The 11,791-nt window shown below is 38.0% G+C and overlaps 2 protein-coding genes across 3 annotated transcripts in view; one reads left to right on the forward strand and one right to left on the reverse strand.

The window, feature by feature from the left end:
• LOC122663801 (cleavage and polyadenylation specificity factor subunit 1) overlaps window positions 1–4,165 on the reverse strand; it is a 59,083-nt gene extending 54,918 nt beyond the window's left edge. The window contains exons 1-2 of the mRNA XM_043859444.1: window positions 3,721–4,165; window positions 1,898–2,044 (exon numbers count right to left, since the gene is read on the reverse strand). Of these exons, the coding sequence (XP_043715379.1) occupies window positions 1,898–2,044; window positions 3,721–4,040 (467 nt within the window). The 5' untranslated portion in view covers window positions 4,041–4,165. The remainder of the gene's footprint in view (window positions 1–1,897; window positions 2,045–3,720) is intronic.
• A 2,693-nt stretch (window positions 4,166–6,858) lies between these two features.
• On the forward strand, window positions 6,859–11,188 carry LOC122663802 (pentatricopeptide repeat-containing protein At1g01970). Of its 2 annotated transcripts, XM_043859447.1 has the most exons (3): window positions 6,859–6,897; window positions 6,940–7,402; window positions 10,210–11,188. In XM_043859447.1, exons 2-3 carry the CDS (start codon window positions 6,941–6,943, stop codon window positions 11,008–11,010), a joined length of 1,263 nt encoding a protein of 420 aa, XP_043715382.1. In that variant the 5' UTR covers window positions 6,859–6,897; window position 6,940; the 3' UTR covers window positions 11,011–11,188. The 2 variants fall into 2 exon arrangements, with proteins under 2 accessions (XP_043715382.1, XP_043715381.1); XM_043859446.1 differs by lacking the exon at window positions 6,859–6,897 and having other exon boundaries at window positions 6,909–7,402.
• The last annotated feature ends 603 nt before the right edge of the window (window positions 11,189–11,791 follow it).

Consider the following 11,791-nt stretch of genomic DNA (forward strand, 5'->3'; position numbering starts at 1 on the left):
AGGTGTCAAATTGACTTTAACAGGACTATCTTCACCCACAGGTTCATATGGTATCATTTTAATGATATAACATAGTAATTTTGTTTATTCCCTTCATCCCTTACTAGAATATCAACGGGTACCAATGCAACTGTCTTGATCCTTCTTATTCTCCTTGTTATTCTTGCAATGCTCTGGCAACTACCTCTATTTTTTGGGTGGAAATTTTGCCCCCGTTTATCTCGCCACTCACAGAGGATTCATACATTTGGAGGGAGGTTTAGATTTTAGCTTCATGTTTAACGTTTCATGATCTGAGGTTGTATGGTCTAAGGTTTAAGGTTTCAAATGGTGGAAAAGATTATCTGAGATGGAGAAGATTACTGGTTTCATGGTTTAGGTTCAAAACTTAAGGTTTTACATGGTCAGAGAAAAAGATCAGAGGGAGAGAAGATGAACATTCTCAGTCATTGTGTATTGGTTGTTTTGGTCAGATGACCACTTTTGCCCTTAGCTCAAAGTGCCACAGTGAATAACTATAGGTCAAATAGAGTCAGGTTACAACCAAACTTCACCTATAGAGGTGAAGTTCAGACAAACCTTTTCAAAAATTGAAGCACAAAAAGTATGGATGGAATAGTGAATTGGGCTTGGTTGTAGTTATGAGAATTTTTGTGTTAGAATCTTGCGACAATAAATTGTTTTAAAGTATTTCTTAACATTTTCCAAAAAAGAGCATTTCAGCGTAAATTGTCAAGCTAGACCGGAATGGCTGAAATGGCTGAAATGGCTGAAAAGCTGATAACCCTAAATCATTAAATGAATGATATCAGGAGCCCAGATCATATTGAGCCCATCACTAGTACTAAAATTTTGTCCAAAATTTAGAAACCAAGGCATTGTTAGCAGTGATATGATACACTGTTGGACTAGATTGTTAAGTCATAAGTGTCATAAATTATCGTACCATCTACCATATCATCAATTCATCATACACCATATACTGTACCAAACAAAATGGACATGACCGATAGGCCCAATTTTAAGCATCATTTTCACGATAGTTTTACTATTCAAGCGAGACTAATTCGACCATTTTGTTACAAGGTAATAAGTTGTAGCATTATTAAGAATTAAAACCAAAATCTGAAGCAAGAATAAACTGAATGAAAATTTTGTGTGGCCATTTCCATGACTTCATTCATATGGCCAGTTCACTTTCCTTTCTTTGCTGATATAAAATGTGAAATAGATTAAGGATTACAGACCTATGGAATATCAGTTCCCTAGAACTCAAATAAAATTATAATAAGATAAAAATTCATCAAAGATTACTGGGACCTAAAATTTGTAGGGGAATAATAACTATTAATAATAATGTTATGTTGTTGACTTCTTGTTGTTATTATAATTATTCTTCTTGTTGTTATTAACAACAACCACCACCACCACCACGACGATGATGATAACAATAAAAAAAAAAATGTATGGCATTGTCATTATTGTATTTCTTAGTTTAATCAGTCAGATACCCAATGATCAAAAACTACGTAAAATGACCAATCCAAGAAACCACTACTTATGAAACTAATCTGATAAATTCACACTCCTGTGGCCAATGCCATATTTAAAATTCCAAAAGTAGTTTGCAATTGCATCAAGCTGGTAGAGAGATTTTAAACCTCAGTTTTGAACTTGGTTCCAGCCTGGCTGCAAATCCAAAAAGTTTCTAAAACGGTAAAACCTTAAAGGAGTTTGAAGCTATTCAAAACCAAAGAGAAATACAAAAGTAAACAAAAAATGTCTTGTCCATTCTTCCAATCTTTTCTCCCTGTTTCCTATTCTTTATCCATATAACATGTAGGCAAAGCAAGAAAGCTCTGGTTGAACACTTTGTCCTTCCATAATTCCATCTCACCTTGTACGAAGTCCATGTATTGAATCATCAAATTCAAGCACTGAAATTTTTGCATCTTGAAAGGCTAAGATAATTGAATCTCTTCTCCTGCTACCATCACCACCGCCCATGGACAACACTGCCATTGTTTCCACATTACCATGCAACCTAAAACAGCAAGAAGTGGACATATAAATTGATGAATGTGAATAGAAGGACAAAAATATTTATGGTTTGATTCATGCACTACGTTCAAATCATACATGGTCGCACTAAAATATAAGTTACCTTGACTCCATAAGACTAACATGAACAGTATTATTCACCATGTATCCAACTTATTAAGGTTCTACAGATTCACAATATTCATAGGAGGCTTACACTTAGTGCCCACACTTAACATTTTTCTCCTTCCAAATTGTCATTGATAAATTTTGCCAATCGCATTCTTTTCATGTATGATGAATTTTATTCAACCCAAAAGCAAACTGCAAAAGCAGCAAGTACATCACATGATAAATTTGGCCTATCACATTAGGCTCAATACACTGGTTGGTGCTAATCTGTGATATGTCATGCATAAATGCAAAAGGCAAAGATTCAACGGTAAAAAGAGCGAGAAAATAATACAAGGTTTTCCATAAAATGGCCTTGCCTAGTTCAAATTAAACTTTGTATGCACTTTGAAGATTAGGAGTAGATGATAGGCAGATCATATCTAGTCATGCAGTTAACCAATATAGTGGTCTTATTAAGTAATCATTACTAGAAAGACCTAAGCCTCAACAGCTCGAATTTGAGGTGCTGTCAAATAATCAGCAAAACTGGCTGAAAATGACCTCTAGAAAGGAATTAAAATGGTGCTGGTTTCCTAGGAGCATGATAAATAACCAGTTTCAGATGGTTTTTCAAATGGATACTTGAAGCATTGCTGGTCCACCTGTATTTTGATTGGGACAGCAATCATATATTCCCATCTCTTTCTCCTATGAAGAGTTTATAACATATTAATGAGTTTCAGGGAAAGTATTTAGAGAATCCTTCGCAAGGTCCACTCCTGTCGATTCCAAGTGGTTATGGATATGGTTATTTTGCCTTCCAAAGGGCTTATGTCAGAAGTCCTGCAAATAAAGAACATGAAGTAGTTACACCCATTGTTCTCTTTTCCCGATCACTTTGTCTGGACTCTGGACCATCCTTCTTCCAGAAACTTGAAATCATCATTGAAATCACTACTTCCTCCATCCACCCCTCCTTCCAGAAACTTCAAACCGTCAATGAAATCACTACTTCCTCCATCCACCCCTCCTTCCAGAAACTTCAAACCGTCAATGAAATCACTACTTCCTCCACCCCCTCCTCTATAATCCCACAGAATCAAAAGACATTTCGATGAGAAAAGTAATCTTTGGGAAACAGGTATAATAAAACTTTGCTCGACAAGGGCGGAACTCACCAACATTGGACTTCCAAAAACAAATTTTCACTACATGATGAATTTTAAAAAAAATTGAAGGGGTCCTATAATTCCACAGCTGCACTGGAAGTTCTTGCTTTCAGTGAAATCCACTGAAAAAAAACTCAGAACTCTTCTTTACCTATTATGGAATAAATCATCAGAAAAGAATGGCAGAAAACGGAAGTTCTTCTCGTACTATTGAAATGACACTAATATCGATGACGGTTATAGCTAGACTATTATTGTACCATGTAATGTGAACATTGTGAGTACTATTTTGAGCCAATCGTAACGCAGGCAACACGAAATTTTCTTCTAAACTTTAACTATTAGACAGGATGCGGGGGAAGGGGAATGAATAAAAAGGCAGAAGTTTGGAAAATACTTATAGTTGCAGACTAGCTCAAGCGAAGCGCCAGAAATTCCAGCCATGATACCACCACGATTCGCTTCTGAAGGAGGCCGTGAAGCTCTGTTATCCTCTTCCTGAACTCTGACAACGTACACCTCGAGAACGTTACCAGAAGTTACAACGAGGTTAGGGACGGGCCCAATTCCTTTCCTCGCCGGCCATTCTGATTCCATGTCGTCGGCTTGGATTAGAGGGATCTCTGGAACCAAATCGGCACGATGCGTGATGAATCCGGAGGCACAGTTCTCGATTCCGGTCGGCCAGTGCATCATCTTGAACGCCGCGTAACTCATTTTTGTAAGTACTCTAGGGTTTCAGAAATGTGCTGAAGCTCAAAGCTGTAGAACGATGAAGGTATACCTAATTACTTATGCTTAGAGTAACAGAGAATGGCGGACTATGATCCGCGGCTGAAGAAGTGAAAGAAAGATGATTGGAGATTGTGTTCTTGAATGTAATAAACCCCGCTTAAACCCTGAAGCCTGAGATCCGTTGGCGGGAGAACCGACGTTTTCTGCTGTTTAATTACAAGAGTCGAATCGCAACTCATACATTACGGTTATGAGTTGCGGACAAAGATCAGTTGAGTTGACACTCGAGTCCACAACCCGAACCAGCACTATATCATGTGGTGAATTGCAAAACTTTTTTTTTTTTTTTCCCCTCTATTTTTTTGGCTCTAACAACTATCGTCAAGTATATTTTGTTTACAATAAACAACTCATACTTGTGCTAAATAAATGGGATCGACTACATGAATCATTGCCCCCGAATCAGCTATATGTGAGGTTATATTTGAAACAAGTCCTAAGCTGTACATTTTTTTTCTCACCATGTTTCCTAAGGTCAGGTTAGGCATGCCCTAGATTTTTTATTATCACTTTTTATTTTATTTGGATTGTAACTTGTAAGAAACAAGGTTGCGTTATGTGCTAATAAGGCCGATCTCATATCGATCATTAAGAATGTCATTAGATGGTTGAATGACTTAAATATTCATCCCCCTTGCCAAAAGTCAAAATCAGACCATAACAATGAGCGTACACACCTTCTTCTCTGCAATTTGTTACCTGTTAACATTAACTCCCAATTACCTGGTTTACTGATCGCAGGAATTTTTGAACCCGCACTTAAACTAGCTCAGTGGGCTTTTTACCTTTTGATAGATGGACATCATATGCTAATAAATGCAGGTTGCTTACACACTTCTAATAGTACTGAGGCGGATCTGGTTGGGCTCTTCCATGGATGGTAGATGGTGGGACAATAATCTATTAAGTTAAAGAGCATCTGGACTACGAACAGAAGTTTATATGACCTGCTTAATTCTCCTTTTTCTCTCCCCATATCGTGGATTTCCTTAGGTGTTTATTGTGAACTTATGGACTGAGCCTCGAACTCTTCTAGCATAGCTTATACTATCTAACTCTACCTCCTTCAAATGAATGCTATTTTAGGAACAGAACTAAGATAAGACTGTAGCTTTTTCAGTGGTTTTAATATATGCTTTATTGTCAAAAAAAAATAAATTTACTCATTCGCATTGGAGCATCCAAAGGCCTCCGTTGAACATTGTCATGCAATCTCAAACGACTTTCTCATAGCTTATCATATATTGGAGCTATTCCCAAACCAGCTCTAATATGAGCGTTTTTTACTTGATCCTTTCTAGTTTTTTCTATTCATCCATCTCAGCATCTTCAGCTCCGATACATTGACTTTATCTATATGATATTTCTTAATTGTCAAACATTCTACATCATACATTATAGTCGATCATATGATTGTCCTATAAAATTTTTCTTTTAAGTTTTAAATAAATACATAGAAAGAGACTTGCTCGTATGTTAAGTTTCAACCTAAACAAAGTCAATCAAGTCACAAAATAAAAATTTGAAAGGCAAGTATAATTCGACAAGTCCACCATGTGACAAGTCATAGACGAGGCCTTCTCCCTTATGATCTAGAACAATATATCACAGTATCATGTGACAAATCATTAAAGAAGGCTACTCCACTATTTAGTTGAGGGATTTATACGAAGTGGGGTTCCATTTCTAATCGACATGTTGGCCTAATTTGAAACACAAAGAGATTGTGTCCCAAAAGGATCACCAAAGTGTTTGGCAGAACTCTTGATGGACATAATGACTTGCCTTTGTTGGAGACTAGATTTTTTGACAAAAAAAAATGAAATCATTGCAAGCTTTCAAGAGATACCAATAGATAAAGCAACGAGGGCCAAGTGTTTCATGACTCATCTTCTTTCCATGTGTTAAGACAGGGTTTCAACTTTGAATCCATAAGTACGTTTGGGGGTTTCTCAAAAGATGGTACAATACATGACAAGGGGCCACCAAACCAAACTACTATTGTGAACGTGCATCATATGGTCAACAGTTTCTGAAGTGGCTATGCAGCAAAGGTAGTATGGGTCGATTGGAACATGACCATATCGATTAATAGCTTCCCCGTAGATAAGATTGAGGGTACAAGGTCACCTTTAAAAAAAGGACCTAATATTTTTTGTTTGGCACGGTTTGGCAATTCCATATTTGTTTTCATACAATATTAGGATTATGATTATAAGTGCTACTCCTTGTGAAGAATGATCTTTGAGATTCATTCTTATTCACTTGGCTGTAAAGAAGGCGGTACTTCGTCTTAACTAAGAAAATTCCGTTCATGTAACCACCCCAAACATGAGAAACCTTCATTGGGAAAAGATTGAGATTGAAACAAATCATTGTTTCTATATCAGATGGACAGAAGGAAGTGTATAGCAAAACCACAAATTTTTATCCTATGCTCTTACAGCACAGTAACAGCAAAGGATAACGATTCACATGATCTATCATCTTGAATGCGGCTTTGATGTGAGACATTTGAGAACTAATGTAGTTTTCAAAATCCTTTCTATGATGTGTTTGTTTGGCAAGCAATGAATTGAAAATAAAAAATAAAAAGAAAAAACGCTGCCTGGTCGGGTGGAGCCTGCGCCTCGTCACAGCGACAGATCCGGACTTTGCAGCTATCTAGTATTGCCCAGGCTTGCATTTTGACCAACTCTGAAGTTTATCTTTTCATCTGTCATCATTTCCCCCCCCGTTTTCTTTCCTTTTCCTCTATCAGTTATCAAATTTATTCGTTTATCGACACCCGGTTTCTGCTATTTGCTGTAGTGTGATCGGGTATGAGCTTCTCTGGTTGTTACATGCAATCTTACTCTTACCCAGTTAAGCCATTAATCTGTGTCATTTGGAGAACCCATCATGACCCTCCGTGGAGGGTCTCATTCCCTTGGAAACCCAGAACACTTAAGCCGGTTAAATCCCCTATACGGACAACAGTGGTTACTATTAATGGGATAGAAACAGAAGAAGATGGTGATTTGAAAGAAGAGAGACCGAGGTTGAAGTGGGTTGAGGTAGGCCACAGCGCCACAGAAGAACAAAAGCAGGCGATATCTCAGCTCCCGCGGAAGATGACCAAACGATGTAAGGCCCTCATGAGACAGATCATGTGTCTCTCTTCTCAAGAGAAAAATCTATCTCAGTTATTGGACGCATGGGTGAGAATCATGAGGCCCAGAAGAGCCGACTGGCTTTCAGTTCTTAAAGAATTGAAGAGGATGGAGCATCCACTGCTATTCGAGGTGATTTTTTTTTTTCCGTATATTGTTTTCTAATTTGAGTGTCTTGGTGACATTGTTTTCATATTGAAGGAACTAAAAGAGCCAGGGGCAGACCTAAAATGACCTTAGAGCTTAGGCTTTGTATCAAGTATGACCTCGAATAGAGCTGATTGGAGGGCAAGGATCAACGTAGAGGACCCCATTTAGTTGGGATAAGGCTGAGTTGTTGTTGTATCTGTTATTTGCCCATGTTTGCTGTTTTCTGGATGAATGAATGTGTCCATTTTTGGGACTGTTTTCTCTAATTTTAGTTTAAATTATGCTATATTTATTGCAAGGTGTTTAATTAGTTTACTTTGTTTCTGATGGTTGTGATCTACGAAATTTGTCTTCTTTGAACTTACCAGCCACTCTATCCTTGAATCGCATCTGATTTTGTTTCTTGAAATTCTGAAAACAAATAACAAACCATTTGGGAGCTCAGTACTTCCACCTTTTTTTTTTTTCAATTGCAAGTTGGGTTTGAAGATGCCGGTCATGTTTATTAAAGGTTTGATTGCCCCTAGAGATTTTAGAAAGAATTTCTCTAGAAGCTTTATGATGTATCTGGTACTGTAAAAGGGTTATCTTGGAATTTTTGTTTACAATGATAGGTACTAGAATGCCAGTGGATGGGAGAGCTTAAATTCATTGAATTACTTTGCTCCTACTCTAGATTATCAAAAAAGCGTCTTAGTGCATGAGGCACCTGCTACTCTAGATTAACAATGAGGAAAATTATTTTCATTCTATATCCTTTTGATGGAATCTGTGTTTTATTGCCACAAGGATGGCCTTGCATAGTTCTTTAGGACTCTTGTTCAGTACTTCTGTTCTCCATATCTTACATTCTTCAATCTTTAACTCTTAAATTTAGGGTTACCTTTAAGGTGTACCACCATTTAAATTTTCCCACTGAATTTCTCATGCAACAACCTAGATCTCCCCACTGTACATAGCTTATAACTTGCTCCCTGTTTTTGACATGTTAATGTGAATTACAATATTTTAGTATTGTTATTAGAGGGAGGGAAATAAGTGGTGAGGAATGTCATGCATAGCTTAGGCCTTGTATCAAGTATGACCTCGAACAGAGTTGATTGGAGGGTAAAGATCCATGCTGCCGACCCCTTTTGGTTGGGATAAGGCTGAGTTGTTGTTGTTGTTGTATTAGAGTGAGTGACTTAATAAATACAGATGATCAAATGCTCAAATTCATGTTGGATAATGACCTCCTTCTAACTCAGAGCAATTTTGATTTATTTCAACGAATGCTGTTTGAGATACTTGCTGTAAAAGTATCAGTCATTGTCAAAAAAAAAAATTTCCAACCCAGAAATTGTACAAGTATCCAAAAATCTCTTATCATCCTTGGACAAGAAGTTGGGATCGAAAAAAGGAAGTTCTAGTTATCATGGTGATGGCCTTAGCAACAGCTTCTTTCTGCCAAATACTTGGTTGGATTCTTTCCACTCATCCCTTCCAATGACCAGAATTGTGATTTTGGCCTAGGGCTTTAATCTGCCAGCTTTGAAGGAGCACCTTGAAATTGAGAGGAGGAGACCAACTCATCTCAAACTCTCTCCAAGAAGAAAATCCAATTGACCGAGAGAAAGGGTAGTAAATAAGATATGTAGGAATCTGGATGCTTTCTGCGACCCTTTTGGCCTCTGCAGAGAAGATGTCTATTTGCCATTTAGGAATTAAGGTAGTCAACCATTAAAATCTTGATTCTCACAGTCATCCAGGCAAGAAAAACAATTTTGCTTGGGGTTACCTCCATAGAGCTTCAGAAGGGAAGGTTGAGTAAGTCATTGCATGGAGTTGAATGCAGAAAGATCAAATTAAAACATAGAATCAGTGCTTGGGGCTACCCCCAGTCTTCGTGAAAAACAACTGGTCACTGCAGTCTTCTGGGGCCAGTCAACTCAACATTTTGATAGCATCTTGGACAATCAGTGCTCACATTTGCTGTTTCATAGAAAGATTGTCTGACTAGTTTATGAATTGGTTAGTCGAAATGTCTGACATTTTCACCATTCCAAATTTCCAATTGCTACTCCCAAATGCCATCCTGCTGTCCCTTAAAACACAGACAAAAAGATGAAATTTTGGACGTTAATTCTAGAAATGGCAAAGCTACCCTGGCATGACTGACCTTATTATTGTGTTATCTCAGTTTCTCCATGTGTGATAACCTAAATAAGATCAAATTAAAAAAGACCTAAAAAAAGGTATGCAAACAAGGAATGACTAAAATTTGACTCGTTGTGGGCCCCCAATGATCAAACAGTCTCCATTCTTACTTCTTGAGCTTTGGTTCCCACATAAAGGTGTCTTCCTTTTATTTATTTATTTATTTTTTTTGGGGAGGGATGGTTAATAAAGATGTGTTCTTTTCTATTCAGATAATCACATATGTATTATAATTTATTGAAGCAATAGGCTTACATAGGAACATGGGTTGGACCGTGGCTATTCATGTTCTTGAATATTATTAATAATTATAAGGGAAAATTCTGGGATGCCACCACAGTGCCCAGCATGAGTCTTCCTCTCTCCTCCCTCTTTGGAAAAGACCCCCTTGCCCTCCTATGTCCAGCCCTGTGATTGATGTATGCCGCTGGCTTACTGAAAGCTGGCAGCATGCCCAACCATCTCCCTAATTATAATCTCATTCTCTGCACAAGTTATTTCCTACTGACCTCTTAAATTTGTGTTAATTTTACATGCAAATGAAGTATTGAGTCATGTGGCTATATTTTTATTGTCTGATACATTCTTCTTAGGTAACAGAACTTGCCCTCCCACAAGAATCATTTGAAGCCAATGTTCGTGATTACACCAAGATAATTGATGGTTATGGAAAGCAAAATCGGTTGCAAGATGCTGAAAATGCTCTCCTAGCCATGAAGAACAGAGGCTTGTCCTGTGATCAGGTGACACTAACGGTTCTGATTCACATGTACAACAAGGCTGGTGATCTTAAGCAGGCTGAAGCAACATTCGAAGAGATCAAGTTGCTGGGGGTGCCAGTTGATAAAAGAGCTTATGGATCAATGATCATGGCTTATGTGAGAGCTGGAATGACCATGCAAGGAGAAAATTTACTAAGAGAAATGGAAGTTCAAGAAATATATGCAGGAAAAGAAGTTTTTAAGGCATTGTTAAGAGCTTACTCCATGGTTGGTGATACCAAAGGTGCTCAAAGAGTGTTTGATGCTATCCAGCTTGCTGGGATGACCCCTGATGTTAAGCTGTGTGCACTTCTCATTAATGCTTATGTAGTGGCAGGTCAGAGTGACGACGCACGTAGTGTGTTTGAAAATCTGAGGAGTGCTGGACTAGAGCCTAGCGATAAATGTGTAGCGTTGATGTTGGCTGCTTATGCAAAGGAGAACAGGCTTAAGAAGGCAATGGACCTTCTCATAGATTTAGAAAGAGATGGTGTTATCATTGGCAAAGAAGCATCAGAGATATTGGCTGGGTGGTTTCGTAGGCTAGGGGTGGTTGGTGAGGTGGAGTTTGTATTGAGAGATTATTCGAAGTTAGATGTGAACAAACTGCCCTCTAGTTTCCTTAGAGCTTAGTTGAGTTGTTTACTCTGGGGCTCATCCCCATAATAAATCACTGTGCAATGGGGCTAATGGCATATGCAAGGAATGAGACTTTCCATGTACTAGTTTGGAGTTCTGGTCCATGTATAAAGATAGCCCTTATGAGTGACAAAATCATCCGTTAGACGGACACTGGTTTGATTTTTTTCTCCTTGGACTTGTCTTTCCCCCCCCTCCCCCCCCCCCCTTTGGGTAGGGGGAACAAAATGGTTAGGTGTTGTCATCTTTGTAGCCAACTAGAGCTTGCATCTGCATTCTTCAAAGCTAATGATTTACATTAGTCATTTGACATTAAATGACGGTTTGGAAAGACATAATACGTGATGTTTCCTGCTCCATGCTTCCACCTGCTGTTTGGAATCAATTCATTATGCATTGCTGCCTGCGGTTTGAAACTTTATATCACATTCCTGTGCAAAGATATTATAGTCGGCCTGAATTTTAGTAATGAGATGATGAAAATAGGCCATGATCTTTGAACAAGATGATGTAGGTTAACATCTTCAAATTTCCCATGGAGTCAGGGTCTAGACCACCCTGGGCCATAGCTTAAACTATGAGATATTGGACTGATTTGAACCTTCTGAGGGTACTTAATACACCCCAAAATGTGTGATTGTGTGGATTTGGATAAAATCTATTCATTTGGTCTAGATACACACCAAACTGTCTGTTTGGGTGCATTTAAAAATATAAATTCATGAAAAAAACATATATATTTTAAAATTGCTTACAAAACATGTCTTCTGATCCT

This window comes from Telopea speciosissima, chromosome 6 (assembly GCF_018873765.1).
Source record: "Telopea speciosissima isolate NSW1024214 ecotype Mountain lineage chromosome 6, Tspe_v1, whole genome shotgun sequence".
In the NCBI taxonomy this organism is placed as follows: Eukaryota; Viridiplantae; Streptophyta; class Magnoliopsida; order Proteales; family Proteaceae; genus Telopea; species Telopea speciosissima.

Excerpts from the sequence above, each read along its gene's own strand:
- LOC122663802 (XM_043859447.1), top strand. The coding sequence starts at position 6,941 with ATGAGCTTCTCTGGTTGTTACATGCAATCTTACTCTTACCCAGTTAAG. Across the intron at positions 7,403-10,209 it reads AGCATCCACTGCTATTCGAG|GTAACAGAACTTGCCCTCCC; the intron begins GTGATTTTTTTT and ends CATTCTTCTTAG.